The 24,245-nt window shown below is 45.8% G+C and overlaps 3 protein-coding genes across 3 annotated transcripts; 2 read left to right on the top strand and 1 right to left on the bottom strand.

The window, feature by feature from the left end:
• The first annotated feature begins 5,110 nt into the window (after positions 1-5,110).
• On the top strand, positions 5,111-6,528 carry LOC103974593 (1-aminocyclopropane-1-carboxylate oxidase). Its single transcript, XM_009389450.3, has 3 exons — positions 5,111-5,283; positions 5,360-5,595; positions 5,675-6,528. The coding sequence occupies exons 1-3, from the start codon at positions 5,185-5,187 to the stop codon at positions 6,273-6,275; spliced, it is 936 nt and encodes a 311-aa protein (XP_009387725.2). The 5' UTR covers positions 5,111-5,184; the 3' UTR covers positions 6,276-6,528.
• Positions 6,529-7,044: 516 nt separating this feature from the next.
• On the top strand, positions 7,045-8,342 carry LOC135614759 (1-aminocyclopropane-1-carboxylate oxidase-like). Its single transcript, XM_065112461.1, has 3 exons — positions 7,045-7,225; positions 7,326-7,561; positions 7,654-8,342. The coding sequence occupies exons 1-3, from the start codon at positions 7,124-7,126 to the stop codon at positions 8,237-8,239; spliced, it is 924 nt and encodes a 307-aa protein (XP_064968533.1). The 5' UTR covers positions 7,045-7,123; the 3' UTR covers positions 8,240-8,342.
• Positions 8,343-22,380: 14,038 nt separating this feature from the next.
• Positions 22,381-24,024, bottom strand: LOC135613487 (1-aminocyclopropane-1-carboxylate oxidase-like). The gene is made up of 2 exons (XM_065110521.1): positions 23,846-24,024; positions 22,381-23,745 (listed from the first exon to the last, which is right to left on the bottom strand). The coding sequence occupies exons 1-2, from the start codon at positions 23,945-23,947 to the stop codon at positions 23,518-23,520; spliced, it is 330 nt and encodes a 109-aa protein (XP_064966593.1). The 5' UTR covers positions 23,948-24,024; the 3' UTR covers positions 22,381-23,517.
• Positions 24,025-24,245: the final 221 nt, after the last annotated feature.

Here is a 24,245-nt window from a genome sequence, read left to right as displayed (position 1 = left end):
TTCGAGTGTACTATATTTAATCGATGTTATGCTCTTCTTGTTTTTCTTAATTTGAATGACTTTCTTTCTTGCTTGCCCATGGCACATACTTCACATAACTTTGATGGACAATCAATTCTTGGTAATTCTGTCACTATATTATTTCTATAAAAGTTTTAAAGTCTCAAAATTTGAGTGAGCATATCTAAAATGCCATAATGTAGAATTGTCCTCAATATTAGTTTTAAAACAATTTGACTTATCAAAAATGCATAAATGTAAAGGAAACAATCTATTCTCCATCATTTTCACGTGTGAGATTACTGTTTTATCCTTATCATGAATTGAAAGAGTCCTATCTTTCATCTTAATATCATAACATTTTTTCAAGCAATTGCCCTAAGATCATAATATTATTTTTTATATTAAGAACATAATATACATCTAATGCATAATTCTTTGTCATTATTAAGTCCAAGAAAAAATTTACCTTTACCTCTTACTAGTTTTTGAGACAGATCACTAAATGTAATGTTGCCGAAATAACATATTTATTTCGGAAAATAGTTCTTTGATGCCACACAAGTGATTTGAAGCTACTGTATCTAGATACTATGTCATAGACTAATCTTTGTTCAAATTATCATAAGTCATTAACAAAATATGATTTTTGTTCTTCTCTTTTTTTTCAACAAAATTTATCTTATCACCTTGATTGTTCGGATTATACTAACATTCAAAGTTGTAGTGCCCATACCTTCTGTAAACATAATATTGTATTTCAGATCTTTTATAATTTTTGTCACATCCATTGCCTCGATCATGTCCTGGATCATAATCTCGGCCTCTTTAACTATAATTTTCTCCATCACCTTCATTGTTTGAGATTCTTGATTGGTCTGATTTCTGCCACCTCTTCTTCTTTGTCCACGACCTTTTCCTCTTTGAGATTTTGATTCACATTTGTTTTCAAGAGTAAGTTTGGATTGTAGTGCTTGCTCTGTAAATTTTTCTTCTCTTTTTGTAAGCTGTTGTTCAAGAACTTGAAGAGAACTCATTAGTTGTTCTGAAGATATTTGTTCTAAATATTTAGACTCTTCAATTGCTACAGCAATAAAATCAAACTTTGGATCTAGAGATCTTAGTTTCACCATTTAGTCTCATTTGATGAATAAAAGAAACGATTTTTGATAAGTAATCATGAATAAATTCAAAAGTACCTTGCTGTAATTTTTCAAACTCAGCTCGTAAAACTTGTAGACGAAGTTTTTTTACCTTGTCCACACTACTGAATACTTTTTAAAATATTTCTCAAGCCTCTTTTAAATTATTTGTTGGAGCGATGATCTCGAATATTATATCATTAAGCCCTTGATAAATCATGAACAAAGCTTTTTTCTCCTTCTTTCTTTTATCTTTGAGTTGATTTCTTACTTCTGCATTCATTGCTCCTTCTGTTGGACTTGGTTCAACAAATCCATATTCTACAAACTTTTATACATCTTAAGAGCCTAAAAGAACCTTCATTTGGATGCACCATATATCATAATTTTCTTTTATCAATATAGGGATCTAGAGTTGGATGTTGCTTGAGGAAGAGGTCATAACTTAACTTGAGCTCTGATACTAATGTTCAATTAGATAGAGAGAAGAGATAGAGCTATCACACAAAGGAAGAGTAGCACAAGACAAAATATTTTATGTTTAACTCAAAAACTCTCTACAACTTCAAAAACTCTCTATATATTCAAAAACTCTCTATGTTTCATGACCCAACACACGGGGTTTTTACAATTCTCATAGATACATTGCATTCATTATATTTAATATAAATCACTCTTTTCCAAGAGACTCTTTTAAGAACCAATAGTCAATTTGGTTTATCCTTCTATAGGCATTTAATGTGTTTCGTCTCCTAATACAATAAACCTCTTTATGATATCTTGACAAGTTTAATTCCAATAAGTAGTCTGTTCCATCATGAGTATCTCAGTCTGCTTGGTAATTGGAGGACATTTTTTTTGTTTCTCTTCTCCATCCAGATTCGAGCCCTTTGCCTACCACGATGTAGGTAGTAACACTTCTAACAAGGTGGAGGAATCCAGATGATTTGGAGTACACTTGACACCTCCAACAATAAGATGAAATTTTGCCATTGCATGATGATATTGCACACCACCATAATGATGCAATCCAACATCATGAGAAGAATATGTCATCAGGAAATGACTTGTGGAAGTCAAGTGAAGCTATAACGAAGCAACATATCAGAATACTATTACAGATAAACTTACATACCGATGGTATTGAGTTCCGGATGAAGTAAATGGTAATACCTTTAAAGGCTAGTAGTGCTAGTCAGCTCTAGTCAGATTTCACCCTGCATGGAGAGCTTACATGCCTGTGAAACATACACTAAGCAACCCAGTTTGAAATCCATCTAGTATAAAAATTACCAAAAAGTTGTGACTCCACACACATTTAAATATATATTAAGGGTAGCATATAAAGGATCAGAATTTTAAAACCCCAGCATCCATCTCCTATCTTTCCCTCTCCTCTGCCCCCATTTCACCTCCTTTCTATCAGCATGCATGTCTGATTTTGCATACTCATACTGAATGCATCTTACTATACTTATCTGTTGAAGAATTAATAGCAGACAAGATGTTAACATTAGTAACTACTTATGTTACTTCATTTACATAAAGGTTTCAAATACTAAGGATCATTACCAGTTCATATCAGTACCAATAGGTATCTATTCTTTTGTCTGATGATACCAAATGGCGCATATAGGAATTCCGTTCCGTACAACAATAATGTATCATTCCAACCAAAACTATTATCAGGCAGAGATTTAAACCTTTAATTTAATGTACATATTAAAGGTATCGTCTCGCTTTCTCTATCTTTTCGTAAAGAAGGAACGAGGAAATCTTACTCATCGTTGATGGCGATGAATGTTGAGACGATCTCGACCCTGGAGTGGTGCACTCGATCATATCGAGGGCTTTCTTTGGGTTCTTGGAGGTCTTAGTGTCCCCTTATCCGTATTCACAGAAGATCGAGCGAAAAATCTTCCTTCTTATGGACGGCCGTGGCGAACGTTGCGGAAATCCCCGGAACGCTGCAATTGATCGTTGCGGGTTTCCTTCCGATTCTTGGAGGCCTTCGTCTTCTTCCATCTCCAAAAGAACGAGCGACCAATCGACCGATGGTGGTGGAGAATCTCGTGGCGGTGGCGTCCCATGGAGTGGTGCCATCGATCATTAAGGTCTCTGCGTCTCTCTATCTCACTTCTCTTCTCTAAATGAACCAGCGAGGAATCTTGCAATCTCGATCCGGAAGAGATGCAGTTGATCGAAATGGGTTTTCTTTCGGTGCTTGGAGGTCTTCCTCTCCTTTCCCCTCCCTCCCTGCAGAAGGACGAGCGAGAAATGTTGTCGATTGACGCGGTGGTGACCCAACCCAATCCGAACCAACTCGAGTCTACTTGAACAAGCCCAACCCAGCCTCAATCATCTCAACTCGGATTGGGTTCGCCTCCAAATTGGCCCAACAATATTATAATGCCCACCAAATCATGTGTTGCAATTGCAATGCTGCGTGGCTGACTTCAACAAACAAATGTTTGACCAGAGAGGCATGTGAAGTATTAGGAAAACCGCACATTAATTAAGTATACGAACGGCTCAGAAGAAAGCTACTCCTTCAGTCCCCCTACAATGTACTACTTGCCGTAGGAGTGACAACTACACTACAAAGCATTAATTGATGAACAACCAATCTGATCTCCAAATCCCACAGCAGATGATGTCCCATTAATATGATGTAGAATATCGCCATGATGTCGTAAAAAATAGATGCTCTGGTCTCTTCTTTCACGTATGATGGGAAAAATATCTATCTGATGGATTGAGTTCATTAAAGAATTCCTGTCCTCAATCTATTATGAGTTCTTGAACGAGAGATTGGGCATTTTTTTAATCCATTCCTGCCTTTTATTTTCATGAATGAATCATTACGGAAGACACTGAACCTAAACCATGGGGCAGTGAAGACATTGAACTCAGAGCAGCAACTGCACACTGCATCGGAGGAAGAGCTGCAGTGGACTAATGAATGATACACTCCAAGCCTAGAAGGTGTTTGCTTGTGGTTGGGATTTTCTAGTTTACTGTCTCTTCAGCTGTTCTAGTTTCTTTTCGTGGCTTCTTGGATCCCAGTCTTCAATGAAGCACAAAGAATGAGTTCACGACGATGGAGACAGCAACCAAGGTGATGGGCACTTGGACCCACCGGCAGAACTGGTGGCTGTTTGCAGGATTAGGTAAGAGTTACTGTAGATACATCCATTTGGCTTTCTTCTCTCCGTCAGATAATAAATGCATTGAGGTAAGAGTAATGTATCTTTCTCTTCTCTGTTGGCTGCAGCTGTTCTTCAGAGGATGAGCTGTTTTGTGTGTGTATTCTGAAGACGTGTTACCAGTTTTGTGTGTCAGAAGCCTTATTTGACGTAGAAATTAATGATTTGTTCTTTAATCCACCGAAGTCATCTCTGCAGAAGATGGAAGGGATATCATTGTTTGGAAGCGGAACAAGTCAAGAGGGCCGGGGGGGGGGGTTTTGGGACACATGAGAAGTCGGCAGCGGGATGCTCGGACAACTGCCAACGTGAACACCGAATGCAGCAACCTCAAGATGCTGTGAATGATCAAATGTTACGTTTCGATGAGGGCCTCAGAAGCACCAATAATTAATGGTCTATCTCATGTGACCACTGCAGATGTGCAGCTACCTTTCAGATGGCTACAACAAGCAACAACACTTGTTCCCATGCAGGGTGGAGAAGAGACGTGAGGGGCTGTCAGCGGTGTCACTGATGCGTAGGACAGAGCGGCATGGATGTGCATGACAAAGGGAATGGTCCAGCTCTGTTAGTGTTCGTGAGTTATGGGGGTGATGATGATGGAGTCTGTGACATGATCAGACGACCAGTGCACGTTCAATGAATTCATTCACTTGCCGACTCATGGAGCAGATTAAGAACAGCGGCCGAAATGATGATCGGGTTTCCTTTAGATATAAACTAGTAGTTGACATCCACGATGTTTGCACTATAAACCCCCCCCCATAGGCCTTCCATTCCTTCACATCCATTGCAGAAAGGTGTTTCCCAGTCTTCTGTAGCTTTGAGGCATCATGATTCCAGTCATTGATTTCTCGAAGGTGGATGGCGAGGAGAGGGCTGAAACCCTGGCCCAGATTGCTAATGGATGTGAAGAGTGGGGCTTCTTTCAGGTTCGTTAACTTGCAGTTGGTGAGTGTAATGGTTTCTTCTCTTGGACGTCTTCTAACCAGTGTTTTGCATCTGCAGCTGGCGAACCATGGCATTCCAGTGGAGCTTCTTGAACGTGTGAAGAAGGTATGTTCTGCGTGCTACAAGTTGCGACAGGAGAGCTTCAAGGAATCAAACCCCGTGCAGCTGCTGAACAAGTTGGTCGAGGAAGAAAGTGAGGGAGGGAATGTGGAGCGGCTGAACGACGTCGATTGGGAGGATGTGTTCGTCCTCCAAGATGATAAGCCCTGGCCATCTAATCCCCCTGAGTTCAAGTAAGAACACAAGGACGAGGAATCAAAGGAGAGAAGTTCAATGGATCGAATCACTGATGCTTCTTGGCTAACTTTTCAGGGAGACGATGAGGGAGTACAGGAAAGAGCTGAGGAAGTTAGCCGAGAGAGTAATGGAAGCCATGGACGAGAACCTGGGCCTGGAGAGGGGCTACATAAGCAGAGCATTCTCCGCAAACGGCGAGCACGAGCCCTTCTTCGGGACCAAAGTGAGTCACTACCCTCCCTGCCCGCGGCTCGACCTCGTCGACGGCCTCCGCGCCCACACCGACGCCGGCGGAGTCATCCTCCTCTTCCAGGACGACGAGGTCGGCGGCCTCCAGATCCTGAAGGACGGCAAGTGGGTCGACGTGCAGCCGGTGAAGCACTCCATCGTGATCAACACCGGGGATCAGATCGAGGTGCTCAGCAACGGGCGGTACAAAAGCGTGTGGCACCGCGTGCTCGTCTCCTCCCACGGCAACCGCCGCTCCATCGCCTCCTTCTACAACCCTTCGCTCAAGGCCACCATTGCTCCCGCCACCAAGCTTGTCGCAAGCCAGCCCCGGGAGGTTGGTGCTTCGTACCCCGAGTTCGTGTTCGGGGACTACATGGACGTGTATGTGAAACAGAAGTTCCACCCCAAGGAGCCAAGGTTTCAGGCGGTGGCAGCAGCTCTGTGAAAATGCAGGAAGGAGATGATACACTCGAGGGTAGTTTAATGTGTGACCATCTAAGTATATCAGTGTCGTATATTTATAGGTCGGTATCAGCGACAGATGCTTGCTTGCTTGGACATGTGCAGCACATCTGTATGATACAAGTACTGCGTACTGAGTCTGTTGTCGAGTCTGTGTGCTTTGCTTCGTACATTACCCGGAGCCTGTATTCCAAGTTGTGTCAAGTATTATAAGCTCTTCCGTGCGTTCTCCATGATGCTCGTGGTTCCCCTCCAACTTTGATGTTCTCCATTAAAAGCCCAGCCATAGAACTCACAGGGACTTGTATGCCAGTTTGCCATCTTGAAGCCCGTTTCCAGCCCAGCTAAGATTCTACACGTACGTGTTCGCTGAAGATTGTTGAACTTGTAAACAATGTAAAGAAGAAACGAAATATGTCGTACAGCCATGATGGAAACCAGGAAGCCTCGTGTATGCTTCGTAGTCAAAGCCAGTCAAGGTTTGGTATGGTGGGGGCGGGGTTGGGTAGACATCTTATCAACGTGATCTAAGATTTTCCAAGTCGAGCTGCGTCATAACGTTTTGGTCGTTCATTTCATGAGCTGATCTCCTTGTGAAATGTACTTCGAGATGGGATAAGACGGCAGCTTCGTTGACCATGGAGAAAAGGTTTGACCAGGAACACGGCTTAGTTCCCGGTTATTTCCTCTGATTGGTATGTGAGATCTGATATGGAAGCTTGATGCAGTATAAAAGGTCCCAGTTGGTTCCATTTCTCTTCATCCGATCCATTCGAGAAGCAATACAGAAGCATAATTTGCAACCAGAGCATCATCTCCTCCTCGCTAGAAATGGCCATTCCAGTCATCGATTTCTCGAAGTTGGAGGGGAAGGAAAGAGCTGAAACCTTGGCACGGATTGCCAATGGATGCCAAGAATGGGGATTCTTTCAGGTTTGCATCCCATTTGACCGGTTCCTTCTTTGTCCTTACTGGGATCTTTTCGAGTTGACGCTGGTACTAAAGCAGAGGAATCTACCTGACCTGTTTGCAGCTGGTGAACCATGGGATTCCGGTGGAGCTCTTGGAACGCGTGAAGAAGGTGTGCTCCGAGTGCTACAGGCTCAGAGCGGAGGGCTTCAAGGCGTCCAAACCTGTGCAGCTGTTGAACAAGCTGGTGGAAGAAGAAAGCGACGCCGCCGATGCTAAGCCCTTGGATAACGTGGATTGGGAGGATGTCTTCCTTCTCCAGGATGACAACGAGTGGCCGGTCAACCCTCCAGAGTTCAGGTGATCATCAACTTCCACGCAGGGCTCGTCAGGCTAATTGATATGTAGTTATAAGTGCCTAACGTATGCGCTCTTCATGCGCAATCTTGCAGGGAGACCATGAAGGAGTACAGGGAAGAGCTGAGGAAGCTGGCTGAGAAGGTGATGGAAGTAATGGATGAGAATCTGGGGTTCGAGAAGGGCTCCATCAGGAACTCATTCTCCGGAAACGGCGAGCATCAACCCTTCTTCGGCACCAAGGTGAGCCACTACCCACCGTGCCCGCGCCTGGACATGGTGAACGGCCTTCGCGCCCACACCGACGCAGGCGGCGTCATCCTCCTCTTCCAAGACGACCAAGTGGGCGGCCTGCAGATCCTTAAAGACGGGCAGTGGATCGACGTGCAGCCAGTGGCCAATGCCATCGTCATCAACACGGGAGACCAGATCGAAGTCCTCAGCAACGGGCGGTACAAGAGCGTGTGGCACCGCGTGCTGACGACCAACGACGGCAACCGCCGCTCCATCGCTTCCTTCTACAACCCCTCCTTGAAGGCCACCATCGCTCCAGGGACCAACAAGGACGACTCTGCTACAGCGCTGTACCCCAAGTACGTTTTCGGGGACTACATGGATGTGTACGTGAAGCAAAAGTTCTTGGCCAAGGAACCGCGGTTCGCGGCAGTGACAGCAGTGTGAGGATAGCAAAAGTGCACGTTGTTCATTACAATGTATTGTTCCTTCGATTTAATTCTTCGCATGTAATGGATAAAACGAGTCGTCAGCCTCTCGACTTTGATCACATATGTTCTGATTTCTACGGTTCTTTCATGTTAATAGAAATAATGACAAAGGTAAATATAAAATGATATTATTTAAATCACGATAGAGATAAATATAAAATGATATTTTTGTATTTCTTATATCTTAAATAAATCTATAATTTAAAGATCAATCTGTATATTTTAATTGAGTAATTTTGAGTATATAATTAAGAAAAAAAATTCTTAAAATTTGTATAAATACACAACACCTTAATGAAAAAAATCATGACTCTTTACAAGTTCTTCAATTAATCATGATATTAAACCTTTTCGACTTCTCCTTCCTCGTTGTTTGATGATCATAGTCTCTCTTCTTTATTGACCTACCAATTTTTTCATTTGTCTAAATGTCACGGACAAAATTATAAATAGAATGTTTGATATAATGTTTATGTATGTTTGTGTCTTTTGGTTTGTTTATGCTATGTACATGTAGAGAAATGGTCAAAGGGTTAATAACCTTATTTTAGTTGGGTTTAGTAGCCGTTTTAAGTTTGTAAATAAAGGTTAGTGTCATGTAGACACTTGTGAGAGATTTTAGTATGTAGTGGACCATTTTAACCCTTTGTTGTGCAACCATTCAGAGCTTGTAAAGTTTGTTTGTAATTTGCATTGGCTATGAAGTGTTTTTTGAGATGTTTGCTTGTGGATCCCGAGTGAGACGATTTCTTTAACCCGTTTTCTCTTTTGTACGTCTTAAGGGACTATGGGAGGTTTCGAGGAGGCTGACCTTTGCGGACGGACACGCAATGGTGCCACACGACTTAGGCATGTTGGGAAAAACCTGTGAAAATGGAATAATTTTTTTCCCTCTTTGTGTATCAAAATGGGTTCCTCATCAAAATACCAACTTGATATCAAAATGCTAATATCAACCAAAACAATATAAACAATATTACCAATAAATCAATCACACAGTAAGACCAAATTTTAACGTGTAAAACCCAATGCGGGAAAAACCATGGGACCGTAGTCCACCTCAAACTTCCACTATCAATAGTAATGATAACAGGTTTATAATAAATCTTCTCTAGAATAACTAGAGGATTACAATAACATCAAGAACATAGATCTTGGCTTAAGAATAGCAAATCATCATCTTATGGGATGGATCTCATCAACAGATAATTCTAAGTCTCACAAAGTGGATATAGCAGGAAAGTATCTCAGAGAGAGTAAACTATATATCAATACTATTAAGATTATAGAGCTTGTTGCAAGGATTCTCTGCATAAAATTTGGGTCAAAACTGACAATGTTTGGCCACTAATCGTCAAGCAGAAAACTCCTAATCTTTTTCTCTCTCTCCACGTCGTTGTTGCTGCACACGTTCGTTGAACTCTGTCGCTGCCCTCACACTGCCCATTCATAGCCCTATCTCTCTCTCTTTTTAATTTCTTTGATTTGGGCTCAAAAGACCTAATTGACCAAGCCCACATATGGGTTGGACCCAACAATTCTCCCCCTCCAGCTCATATGGTGGGCTGTACCAAGCCCGCTCTTCGCTTACATGCTTCAAGCTTCTCCTTAGGCAAAGACTTTGTCAACATATCTGAACCATTCTCATTAGTATGCACTTTTTCCAACTGTAATTCTTTCATCTCAAGCACATAACGAATCCAGTGATATCTCACATCAATGTGCTTGGATCTAGAATGATATGTTGAATTCTTAGAGAGGTGAATGACACTCTAACTATCATAGTAAACAATATATCCTTCCTGTTTCAAACCCAATTCTTGTAGAAACTTTTTCATCCATAAAGCTTCCTTGCAGGCTTCAGTAACTGCTATGTATTCTGCTTCTGTGGTTGATAGAGCAACACAATTCTGTAACTTTGATTGCCAAGATACTACTCCCCCTACAAATGTCATCAAGAACCCCAAAGTGGATTTCTTGGAATCAGTATCACCTGCTATGTTTGCAACTGTGTGCCCTTCTAACACAGGTTCATCATTGCCAAAACATAAATATCTTAATATCTTAATATCTACTTCACTGTTGCCTAATGTTCCTTTCTAGGATTAGAGAGAAATCGGCTAACAACTCCAACTGCATGAGCTATATCTGACCTAGTACAAACCATAGCATACATCAAACTGCCTACTGTAGATGAGTAAGGTACTCTAGACATTTCTTATTTTTCTTTCTCACTTGTAGGACATTGTTTCGAACTAAGCTTGAAATGACCAGCAAATGGAGAACAAACTACTTTAGCTTTACTCATGTTGAATCTTTCAAGAACCTTTTCAATGTAAGTCTCCTAAGATAGCTAAATCTTCCTTTTCTTCCTATCACGAAGAATCTTCATGCCAAGAGGCATTCGTGCAAGAGGCATCACGAGAACAAGTAAGCTAGGAAGAAAGTGTAGCGCACAAAAGTTATGATGGCTGAGTTTTAGCTATGGCTTAATGTTGGCAAGTATACTTGATGGTGCTCAAGGCAAGCGTGGCACTTGGTAAAGAATGAGACAATGCAAGGCGGAATGGGTTGTTTAGCGATCGAAAGAGTTGTGTAAAGCTCACAAAGGTGAGGGGAATTGCTACCTTAAAGAATTCGGTACTCATGTAAGGTCTTGTATACGAATGATGGAATGTTCATGGCCATCCCAAGGCAGCCGAAGCTCGATGCCATGGAGCATTGAAACTTTTTCTTCGGTATGAGAAGGATACGTCTGTATGAGGTTGAAGTGTGCAGTAAGTTCAGCATGTTGCTAGGCCTTGAAGGGTGTAGCAGGGACTGTATTTGCTAGTCATATGTGCCCAGTAAGCCAATCACGTGAGTGATGACACGTGTGACTTGATACAGAATCTTTTTGCTTATTATATTTTGGCATATATCACTTTATATTAACTATTGCATATATGCATATAGGTGCCCAATAAGCCAATCACGTGAGTGATGACACGTGCGGTACTCTTTTGTAGGTCCTAAGGGACCATGGGAGGTTTCGAGGAGGTTGACCTTTGTGGACAGACATGTAAGGGGACCACACGACTTAGTCAAAACCAGCTAAGTCCATAACAGATGATATCAGAGCGGGACAAACACTTATAGAAACACTTGGCATGCAAATGTGGGGGATCTAGCGAGGCTGCATTGAGGGCTGCTAGCACGCATGACCATTTTGGGAAAAACGAGCGTGGAGATATAGGGAAATAGAGTCGCTCAGAGGAGCAAACATCTGAGCTTGGCATTCAGAGGAATGACCAACCCTTCGTGCAAGAGGCACCACGAGAACAAGCAAGTTGGGAAGAAAGTGTAGCATACAAAAGTTAGGATGGCTGAGTTTGAGCTATGGCTCAATGTTGGCAACTATACTTGATGGTGCTCAAGGCAAGCATGGCGCTTGATAAAGAATGAGACAATGTAAGGCGGAATGTGTTGTTTATTAATCGAAAGAGTTGTGCAAAGCTCACAGAGATGAGGGGAATTGCTAACTTGAAGAATTCGGTACTCATCCAAGGTCTTGTATACGAACGATGGAATGTTCATGGCCATCCCAAGGCAATCGAAGCTCGAAGCTATGGAGCATTGAAACTTTCTCTTCGGTATGAGAAGGATACGTCTATAGGAGGTTGAAGTGTGTAGTAAGTTTAGTATGTTGCTAGGCCTTGAGGGGTGTAGCAGGGACTGTATTTGCTAGTCATAGGTGCCTAGTAAGCCAATCACGTGAGTGATGACACGTGTGACTTGATACAGAATCTTTTTGCTTATTATATTTTGGCATATATCACTTTATATTAACTATTACATATATGCATATATATATATATATATATATATATATATATATATATATATATATATATATATATATATATATATATATATATATATATATATATATATATATATATATTGTTATGTCCTTGGATTTGTGCAATGGGAATCGGATCGTGATGAGATCACGATAGTGAGACCGATTCACCTTTAAACACATATCCTAAATAATCTCGGTCATAGGTTACTCGAGAGGGACATCAAGATAACCGGACAGACTGGTGTGCTTTATACCCATCCATATGATGGATGCAACTGGTCTCATAGCTGCTCGTATGGGGACACTAGGGATACAGTACAGGTGCTCATTGGAGAATGAGTTCACTGATTGATCCGCTTACGGAATGTTGGATGGTTGATGATGCCTTATTGTCAAATAGCGATTCTGTAGTCCTAGTGGTGTATCTGGTCCTTAGACTTGAGATACCAAGGATATCCTGTATGAGTACACTCTTTGATACCAGACTTATATGTTTGGCTATCTCAGATCTAGTACAGCTGGTCATTGGGAGTGGTAGTCGACCTTACGAGGGCTATTGAGTGTCGATAGTGGATCATCCACTCTCGGCATCATGAGAGGAATATCCCATGTGTTCTTGCTCAGACAAATCCCTGACTAGGGTCATTCGGGTTGAAAGAGAAAGAGTTCTCCGTGAGAATTCGATTAGAGCGAGACTCGAGTAGAAACCATATGGGTCTGACGACACCATGCTCGATATATGGTCTTTGGGATATTAGATGGATGAGAGACTATAGGTACACAGTAACTAAGGACAAATAGGTCCAATGGATTGGATTCCCCTGTATCGTCTAAGGACTACGGTGTAGTGGCCTAGTACGTCCGTAGTCAATGAGTCGAGTGAATTATTACAGAGATAATAATTCACTAAGTTAGAAGGAGTTCTGATAGGTATGACGAATGGCCAGCTCGATATTGAGCCTAGAGGGTCACACACATATGGTAGGCATTGCGATGAGTTGAGGTTCGGATATGAGATATCCGCCAGACCCCTTATCTTATTGGATATCCAATAAGCCCATAAATTATTGGATCCCATGGACGAGATCCAATAAGAGCCCATGAGAGATTATTGGATAGAGATCCACTAATCTAAAAGGCTTGGGTAATTGGATGCAGATCCGATACCCACTAGGGGAGGATCCATTAGGGTTTGATAGGGGACCTCTATAAATAGGAGGGATTCAGAGCCTCATAGGCCAGAGCCTTTGCTTGCCTCTCATATTCTCCTCCCCCTCTCCACCTCAGAGCAGGCCTGGAGTTTTGAGGAGCATCGTCGCAGCCCTATCGTGTGGATCACCGCTAGAGAGGAGGACGCTTGACCTCCTTCACCCTCTCCTAAAGATCTGCAAGGAAACAGGGATATACGATCTCCCTAGGTAATACAATATACTCTATACGTAGTTTTAAGTTTCACGGATTTTGTGCACTAATTTTTGCACGACGACGAACATCTCTTTGGGAATAGGGGATTTTATTTTCTTGTTCTTCCACTGCACATGTGATATCGCTCCCAAGATTTCCCAATAGTGGTATCAGAGCCATGTTGTTCATGCGATAAATTGGTTTCGAACTACGTGTGTTGTGTTTTTGAGAAGCTTTTGACGTCAAAATCGTTGACGCAAAAGCGAGAAAGGGCAGCAACTGTTGCTACCCTCGCTGCCGTCGCAGATGGCAGCACATCTGTGTGCAAGCAGGCCGCTTGCAGCGGCAGCCGCAAGACAAGACGCGTGCGACCAGGCCCCTGCATGCGGGCACTGCGCCCGCACGCAACAGCGGTGCTTGCGGGTGTTGGACCCGCGGGCAGAGGCGCCGCAGGGCAACGGCACCTGCGGTCGTTGCTCCTACGGGGTGACACGCCACAAGGCAGCGGCACTTGTGGCCGCTGCTCCCGCGGGCAAAACCCAGTCGCCTGCGGGTGTTGGACCCACGAGCAGAGGCATCGTAGTGTCACGAACGGTCATCGCGCACCCGCAACAACTCCGTTCAACGAACCGTTCGTCGCTCACACCCGCATGTACTGCTGCTTGACAGCATGTTTTCTCATGGTTTTGGGTCATTTTGCTGTAAATATGTAAGTTCGAATAAGCTGCAGCGTTGCAAAGCGATCGCTCACCGAACCGAACAAAACAGCCCCAAAACAGCCCAAAACGGCTCCGTTTTCGCGTGCCGCGGGAGGTGAGCGGAGTGCTGCCTCCGCTCACCAAAATGTCAGCCATCTTAGCACCCAGGAACCCCCCAGGTGGCACATGGCTGGATGGGGCTTCGGTTATATACCGGGCGTTGAACACTCTTTCGCAAGTTCGCACGTGACCTTTACGGGAACTTGGTTTTGCGCCCGGGACCAGGTGAGCGGCTGTTTGTGGGCTTGCAGCTGTTCGTTCATCCTTGAAAGCCTTGTTTTCCTCCCTCTCCCTCTTTTCTCTTGTGCACACAAGGTGTTCGACGATTTTCTTGTAAAGCTTCCCTTTTCGCGAGACTTCGGGACTTGTCCGTTGCTCGTTCTTTCGATCTAACTTTCTTTCTCTTTTACAGGTCCTTCGGGACCTGCGAGAGGTTACAAAGTGGCTGATCCTTGCGGAGCAAGATCGCAAGGGCGAAGCGCGACTTAGGCAACGCAAGCTAAGTTCGCGTCTTTGCCGCACGGGTGACCCGCGACTTTGGCAACGCACGCTAGCTTCGAGTCTTTGGCCGCAAGGGTGCCTCACGCCTTAGGCAATTCCAACTAAGGTCGTGACATTGTGGTATCAGAGCGGGCAAGCTCTTCGATCGAACAACGAACGAACTTCGCAACTTCGCCATGGCAAAGCATCGTGGCGAATCAAGCAAGACGGGGCAAGCCGGAACCTTGCCCCAAGCAGCCGCAGGTGGGCTGCATGTGCACACTCGCTCTCATGCTGTTTGGAGCCGCTCACGAGGATCGCGGCAGCGAACAGGATGAGCGAGAAGTTGGCAACTCTCCGCAAGCGGAGGAAGCGCAATCTGGTGCGCTAACTGGGAAAAAGAGTCATAAGGAGAGACTTACGACGGCGGAAACCCGCCTGGATGTTCTGGAAGCGAGCATGGAGGAACTCTACCATGGCCAACAAAGGCTTGTTGGGGTAGAGAGCTCGCAAGAGGAAGCGGAGTCCAGGATCGACAAGGTCGAGGCCCTAGTCGACCGACTGTCTGATGACACCAAGGACTCCGTGCTGCACTTACAGGATGTTGTGGCGGAACTCATGGCAAAGGTGGCTATGCTCACAAGAACGCTAAATGCGGGAGGAGGCAACACCCGCGTTGCACCGCCACAAAACTTGAGGGCACCTGAGCCCCATGGATACGGAGGGGCTAGAGATGCCAAGGAGCTCGAGAACTTTCTGTTTGACATGGAGCAATACTTCCGAGCTACGAGGCCCGATTCTGAAGATACCAAAGTTTCTATAGCAACCATGTATCTGAACGGAGATGCGAAACTTTGGTGGCGAACTCGTTGGGAGGAGATCCAACAAGGTCGGTGTCGAGTCGACACATGGGAAGACTTGAAGCGGGAGTTGAGAACTCAGTTCCTACCGGAGAACACAGAGTTCGTCGCAAGAAGGAAGTTGAGACAACTCCGCCAAAGTACCACCATCCGAGACTACGTGAAGCAATTTTCTACACTAATGCTGGACATACAGGACATGTCTGAGAAAGACAAGTTGTTCAGCTTCCTTGATGGTTTGAAACCATGGGCTCAACAAGAGCTGAAACGAAGGAATGTTACCGATGTGGTCGGAGCAATTGCAGCTGCAAAAAGGCTCACCGACTTTGTTTCCTCTGAAGACCCGGCGAGAAGGAAACAATCTTCAAGCAATCGCCCTCCAAAACATTCTCGAGGGAAGGAGCTCGGGGGCGAACAAAAGAAGAAGAGCTCCCACAAAGGGCCGAACCCTAAAGGCAAGGCCTCAAAACCTGGAGGATGCTTCTTGTGCGGAGGACCGCACATGGTAAGGGAGTGCCCACAGAAACAGGCACTCAATGCTTTGACGGCTTCCATCCACCCTCCCCGATCGGACAAGGGCAAAGCTGTTGCTCTTAGTTCGAGCAGTTCAGAATCCAGCAGCGATGACGAAGAGTCGCAAGGACCCCGAATGGGAGCAATGCGTTTGTTGAACGCTATGCGGGGTCAAGTGGGGGAGAACAACAAGACAAAGCAACAGAAAGCAGGAAGTGGTGAGTTGATGTACGTAGACATCAAGCTGAATGGCTAAATGACCCGTGCAATGGTGGACACGGGCGCTACCCACAACTTCATAGCCGATCGTGAAGCACAGCGACTTGGGTTGATCTTGGAGAAGAGCCCAAGCCGAATGAAAGCGGTGAACTCGGAGGCCAGGCGAATCTCCGGGTTGGCGAAGGGAGTTCCTATCAAAATCGGGACTTGGAGCGGAAACACCAACATGATGGCCGTGCCACTGGACGACTTCTAAGTGATTCTTGGAATGGAGTTTATGCACGCGGCGAAGTTGGTGTCGATGCCGTTCTTGAACTCCCTATATATGATGGGAGGCGATGACCCCTGCGTGGTTCCCGTCTCTCGGAGAGGAACCAAGGAGCCCCAACATATTTCGGCGTTACAATTGAAGAAAGGGGTGCGAAAGGGCGAACTGACATTCGTGGCTGCTATGAAGCTAGAGCCACTCAACGAAGAGGCCATTCAAGAACCTGCTGTGGTGGCGAACGTCCTGAAGGAGTTCAAAGACGTTATGCCACCCGAGTTGCCGAAGACTCTTCCACCACGCAGAGGCGTGGATCACAATATCGAGCTGGAGCCAGGAGTGAAGCCTCCAGCGAGACCACCCTACCGCATGCCCTTGCTAGAGTTGGCAGAACTCAGAAAGCAGTTAGGTGAACTACTAAGCGGTGGTCTCATCCGCAGCTCAAAAGCACATTTCGGAGCTCCAGTTCTCTTCCAGAAGAAACAAGATGGGAGCCTTCGATTATGCGTCGACTACCGAGCCCTCAACAAAGTAACAGTGAAGAACAAGTATCCCATCCCGCTCATTGCGGACTTGTTCGATCAATTGGGCAAGGCAAAGTATTTCTCAAAACTCGACCTTCGGTCGGGATATTGGCAGGTGCGCATTGCTGAAGGCGACGAAGCAAAGACTACTTGTGTGACCAGATATGGAGCGTTTGAGTTCTTGGTGATGCCTTTTGGCTTAACCAACGCTCCGGCCACATTCTGTACTCTCATGAACCAGCTATTCAAGGAGTATTTGGATAAGTTCGTGGTCGTCTACTTGGACAATATCGTCGTCTACAGCCAAACGCTCGAGGAGCATGTCAAGCACCTTCGGACGATTTTCAAGGTTCTCAGGGAGAACACGTTGTTCGTAAAAAGGGAGAAATGCTACTTTGCTCAAACTGAGATCCTATTCTTGGGGCATCGAATCGGTGATGGCTCCATTCGGATGGACAAGTCGAAGGTGCAAGCAGTTGCGGAATGGCGAACTCCAAAGAAGGTGCCAGAGTTGAGATCCTTCCTTGGTTTCGTCAACTACTATCGACGCTTCATTGCCGGGTATTCGAAGCGGGCAACCACACTGACGGAGTTGCTGAAGAAGGAGCAGCCTTGGAAGTGGTCGGACAAATGTGTGATAGCATTCCAAGACCTGAAAGCTGCTGTCCTAGAAGAACCAGTGCTCAAATTGCCAAACTATGGAGAGCCCTTTGAAGTCCACACAGATGCTTCGGACTTCGCTATTGGAGGAGTACTCATGCAGGAAGGTCATCCGGTGGCCTACGAGAGCCGCAAACTCAACGAGACCGAGAGGCGGTATCCAGTGCATGAGAAGGAGATGATAGCAGTGATTCACTGTCTACGAGTTTGGCGACACTACCTTCTCGGGTCGCGATTTGTGCTGAGGACAGACAACATCGCCCTGAGTTATTTCCAAACTCAGAAGAAGCTCTCCCCAAAGCAAGCACGGTGGCAGGACTTCCTGGCTGAATTTGATATGGCAATGGAATACAAGCCCGGGAAGGCGAATGTCGTGGCCGTTGCGCTAAGTCGGAAAGTGGAATGCGTGAATGCTGCACAACTGGAGGGCAGAGGCCAAGCAAGTCAGTTACACTCCAACTTCCTTTCCCGAATCAGAGATGGACTGTATAGTAATCCCCAGGCAGTTATCCTGATGCAGCTTATCAAAGAAGGCAAGGCACGACGATTTTGGGTCCAGGAGGGACTTGTTTACACAAAAGGGAATAGGGTTTATGTTCCCCGAGTGGACAATTTAAGGCGTGAACTCTTAAAAGAGTGTCACGATTCCCTTTGGACTGGACACCCCGGCATTCACAAAACGTTGGCTCTCGTGGAGAGGGCCTTCTACTGGCCAAAGATGGGGATTGATGTGGAGGAGTATGTTCGAACCTGCCTTACTTGCCAACAAGACAAGGCGGAGCAGCGAAAGCCGGTGGGACTTTTGGAGCCGTTGCCCATACCAGAAAGGCCATGGGAGAGCATTTCCTTAGACTTCATATCAAGTTTGCCACCTGTAGGGGGACTTGGATCGATACTCGTGGTGGTCGATCGGTTTTCAAAGTATACAACTTTCATTGCCGCCCCCCTACATTGTTCAGCTGAAGAGGCGGCCAGACTGATGATGAAGGGTGTAGTGAAGTATTGGGGAGTCCCACACAATATCATTAGTGATCGGGATGCTCGGTTCCTGGGACGATTCTGGACCGAGTTATTCAAATTGTTGGGGTCAAAGTTATACTTCTCTACAAGCCTCCACCCCCAGACGGATGGTCAGACTGAAAGAATAAATTCGCTCTTGGAGCAGTATCTCCGGCACTACATGAGTGCCAACCAACGAGATTGGGTGAAGCTGTTGGACATCGCCCAATTCTCCTACAACTTGCAGCGGAGCTCTGCATCCAACAAGAGCCCCTTCGAAATTATCACAGGACAACAACCGTCGACTCCACACACTATGGCAATTGGGTATACGGGGAGTAGTCCATCAGCCTATCATTTCGCAAAGGAGTGGCATCGAAATGCCGATATTGCGCGAGCTTACTTGGAGAAGGCGGCAAAACGGATGAAGAAGTGGGCAGACTTGGGAAGGCGACCACAAGAGTTCAAAGTTGGCGATTTGGTGTTGGTAAAGCTCCAACTAGCATCACTCCAATTCTTCAGGAACAGAGTTCACAAAGGATTGGTGCGTAAGTATGAAGGGCCCTTCCCAATTATCAGCAGAGTAGGCAATGTTTCTTACAAGTTACAGCTACCGGCGTGGTTCAAAATTCACAACGTTCTTCACGCCAGCAACCTGAAGGCCTACCATTCGGATCCGCAAGATGCTTCTCGAAGTGTTCCAACTCGGCTTCCTCCCATCACAGCCTCCTACGAGAAGCGAGTGGAAACCATTCTGGCGGATCGTAAGATAAAGCTACCCAGCGGAGCGGAACAGATAGAGTACTTGGTGAAGTGGCGAAAGCTTCCCCGAACTGAAGCCAGTTGGGAGCCTGAAGACGCCCTGCGACATGAAGAAGAAGTCATCAACAACTACCAACAAGCGTCGACGAGGGCGTCGACAGTTTAAGTAGGGGAGAATGTCACGAACGGTCGTCGCGCACCCGCAACAACTCCGTTCAACGAACCGTTCGTCGCTCACACCCGCATGTACAGCTGCTTGACAGCATGTTTTCTCATGGTTTTGGGTCATTTTGCTGTAAATATGAAAGTTCGAACAAGCTGCAGCGTTGCAAAGCGATCGCTCACCGAACCGAGCAAAACAGCCCCAAAACAGCCCAAAACGGCTCCGTTTTCGCGTGCCGCGGGAGGTGAGCGGAGTGCTGCCTCCGCTCACCAAAATGTCAGCCATCTCAGCACCCAGGAACCCCCCGGGTGGCACATGGCTGGATGGGGCTTCGGTTATATACCGGGCGTTGAACACTCTTTCGCAAGTTCGCACGTGACCTTTACGGGAACTTGGTTTTGCGCCCGGGACCAGGTGAGCGGCTGTTTGTGGGCTTGCAACTGTTCGTTCATCCTTGAAAGCCTTGTTTTCCTCCCTCTCCCTCTTTTCTCTTGTGCACACAAGGTGTTCGACGATTTGCTTGTAAAGCTTCCCTTTTCGCGAGACTTCGGGACTTATCCGTTGCTCGTTCTTTCGATCTAACTTTCTTTCTCTTTTACAGGTCCTTCGGGACCTGCGAGAGGTTACAAAGTGGCTGATCCTTGCGGAGCAAGATCGCAAGGGCGAAGCGCGACTTAGGCAACGCAAGCTAAGTTCGCGTCTTTGCCGCACGAGTGACCCGCGACTTTGGTAACGCACGCTAGCTTCGAGTCTTTGGCCGCAAGGGTGCCTCACGCCTTAGGCAATTCCAGCTAAGGTCGTGACGCAGGGCAGCGGCGCCTGCGGCCGCTACTCCCACGGGCAAAAACCTCGTAGGGGCGGCCGCCCGGCGAGGCAGCACCACCTGCGGGCACTGCCTCGAGGGCAAAACCACCCGCGGAGGGGTCGGCGCCCACTAGGGCGCTTGCCCGTGGGAGGCAGCGGTACCCACGGGGGCGCCCCAGCTCCGCTACACAGCCCGCCGCCGGTAGGGTGGCGGCGGCGGCGGCGATAGCAGCAGTAGTAAGAGAAAGGGGCTTAGGGTTTTCTAGGCAAAAGATAGTTTTGCTCCTTAGAATTTGAGAAATTCCAGTTTCTATCTTTTATTTAAATTATGTAAATACCCCTAAAAATTCAAAAATTCCCTATATGTCCCTAATTTCAAAAAATATTAATTAATTAAAAAGTTTAGTTGATTATTATTTTTATTATTATCTAGTAGTCCTACATGATAATGATTATTTATACATGTGATGTATGATGTATGGACGGATGATCATGGACCGTGTGATGTGTGTACTTGTGATTATTATTATTAGGGTCTGCGAACATCTATTATATTTCTCATTTATTGTCAAGCCTACGTGCCTATGATTAAGTTGTAATCACATGAGGAGGCGCAGTGGGAGCGTCAATGCGATAGCGGGACCCACGAGACGGACGATCGCAATGCATGAAGATGCATCGAGATGTCGACGGAATCGACGAGGACGAGATGGACAATCACAGGGCATGAAGATGCACGGTTGCACACATAGATCTTGATGTGAGTGATTAGGCCTATTGGCTCGGGCTTGATCACATTAAGTTGTGGTACATGATCATCTGGTGTGATTGCTTATAGACATACTAGACATGTATATATATTTGTATGCGATGTAGATATATATTAAATATGTATATGTGTGACATGTCATATTAGGAGACCAAATCATAGAAACAACTCTCTCGATAATATTAAGTCGGTAAACGTAAGGCAATTAGATTGACCCACGTGGCCTTCCATCATTATAGGTAGGAACCAATTCTCGATATAAGTTGAATTGGTCGAGTCCCTCGAGACTCACTTATATCGCGATTCGCTATCTTGCTTATGACATAGAGATGTCACCAGTGACCTGAGGACATGGTATGCTTGGTCGAGTCCCTCGAGGGTATATCATCAAATCAGACTCATCTTGTAACGAAGGTGTTGACTTAACTGAACATCATGGTTTGTCGAGTCCCTCGAGATCATGGTGATTCGGAGGTCGAACAGCGGCGGTTGCCGTTGCTGGTCGTCAGCACGCGGTGCAACATGCTCTTGTACTGGCCGTTACTGAGGACTTCGATCTGGTCTCCCGTGTTGATGACGATGGCATTGGCCACTAGCTGCACGTCGATCCACTGCCCGTCTTTAAGGATCTGCAGGCCGCCCACTTAATCGTCTTGGAAGAGGAGGATGATGCCGCCTGCGTCGGTGTGGGCGCGAAGGCCGTTCACCATGTCCAGGCGCGGGCACGGTGGGTAGTGGCTCACCTTGGTGCCGAAGAAGGGTTGATGCTCGCCGTTTCCGAAGAATGAGTTCCTGATGGAGCCCTTCTCGAACCCCAGATTCTCATCCATAAGTAGATAAGATTTCCTCAAGGCAGTTGAGGAAATCTCTAAGCAGTTGAGAAAATTTCTCCCTGCTGAATGTGTATAACCTCCCTGTTGAGTGTGTATAAATAGCTATCAAGAGCTCACTATCAAATGAATAAGTCAATTACATCTTATACATTTCATAGTTTCTTCTACAATTTCTATCTTTCTATCTTCTTCGTTTAATTCTTATCATGGTATCAGAGCAGTTTGCCTAGAGCAAGCCCTCTTCTCGCTTCCCGACCGGAGTCCATCGCCTCCTCTTGGGTCACAGCCGCAGCCGCTCGACCATCCCTCTCGCGGCGACGTCTCTGCCCCTCAGCCGTAGCCATTCGCTACAGCCTACTGCAGCACTTGCGGTTGCAGCACTTCTTCCGTGGGCAACTCTCCTAAAGGAAGAATAGTCACGACTTTTGTTTCTACCGCTGGCTGCTGCTCCCTTGCCAACCGAAGTCTTCTGCTGAAAACTCCGCCGTTCTTTCGGCCACCAAACTCCAACACTGCATTACTGCAACTATCTCCAACCTTGCAGATTTCTCCAGCATCGCTGTAGAAATCGCTGCAAGCTGCAGAGATTTCTTCCACCTCGCTACAACAATCTCTCCTTTGCAGTGCATCGCTGCAGCCTTCTCTGTAGTTCATCGCGCTACAGCCTCCTCTGCAATTCATCGCTGTAGCCTCCTCTACAGTTCATCGATCTGCTTTTCTCTGCAGTTCGTCGCTGCAGCCTCCTCTACAGCACATCGATCTGCTTTTCTCCTCCTCCCTCCCTCCTATATCTTTACATCTTTTGTAAAGATCACTTCAACCGCTACAAAATATCTGGGATGTCTTCATTTTCCTCTTCCGATATTTCTATCCCTGTTTCTGTAGGGACTCTGAGCACTTCTCAAAGTCTTATCACCATCAATGCTGCAGCACTCATTCCCTTCAAATTATCCAAAGGCGGCAACTATGCATCTTGGCGGGCACAACTTTCTAATCTTCTATTTGGCTATGATCTCTTAAGTTATGTTGATGGCTCTCTTCAATGTCCACCTGAAATGGTCAACATCCCAGGCGAACCCAGTCTAGTGCCAGTTGAGGAAATCTCTAAGCAGTTGAGAAAAATCCTCTCTGCTGAATGTGTATAACCTTCCTGTTGAGTGTGTATAAATAGTTATCAAGAGCTCATTATCAAATAAATAAGTCAATTACATCTTATACATTTCATAGTTTTTTTCTACAATTTTTATCTTTCTATCTTTTTCGTTTAATTCTTATCACATGGTCTCTCTGCATGATCGTGCAAACTTTCAGCACTTGGACAGACGGAGTACGGCCACATATCAATCAGCCTAACAAGTCCCGATAGGAAGCTGATGATTACCTGAACTCCGGTGGGTTGGACGGCCACTCATTGTCGTCCTGGAGTAGGAAGACATCCTCCCAGTCCACGTCGTCCAAGCGTTTAGCGTCGGCAGCTTCGTCTTCTTCTTCCACCAGCTGCACAGGCTTCGACCCCTTGAAGCCCTCGGCTCTGAGCCTGTAGCACTCGGAGCACACCTTCTTCACGCGTTCCAAGAGCTCCACCGGAATCCCATGGTTCACCAGCTGCAAACAGGTCAGGTAGATTCCTCTGCTTTAGTACCAGCGTCAACTCGAAAAGATCCCAGTAAGGACAAAGAAGGAACCGGTCAAATGGGATGCAAACCTGAAAGAATCCCCATTCTTGGCATCCATTGGCAATCCGTGCCAAGATTTCAGCTTTTTCCTTCCCCTCCAACTTTGAGAAATCGATGACTGGAATGGCCATTTCTAGCGAGGAGGAGATGATGCTCTGGTTGCAAATTATGCTTCTGTATTGCTTCTCGAATGGATCGAATGAAGAGAAATGGAGCCAACTGGGACCTTTTATACTGCATCAAGCTTCCATATCAGATCTCACATACCAATCAGAGGAAATAACCGGGAACTAAGCCGTGTTCCTGGTCAAACCTTTTCTCCATGGTCAACTAAACCGCCATCTTGTCCCATCTACGAGGAGATCAGCTCATGAAATAAACGACCAAAACGTTACGATGCAGCTCGACTTTGGAAAATGTGAGGTCACG

The sequence above is a fragment of the Musa acuminata genome, chromosome BXJ2-6, assembly GCF_036884655.1.
Source record: "Musa acuminata AAA Group cultivar baxijiao chromosome BXJ2-6, Cavendish_Baxijiao_AAA, whole genome shotgun sequence".
Classification (NCBI taxonomy): Eukaryota; Viridiplantae; Streptophyta; class Magnoliopsida; order Zingiberales; family Musaceae; genus Musa; species Musa acuminata.
Note: the sequence above shows the minus strand (reverse complement) of the source record. Positions and strands in the feature narration are given on the sequence as shown.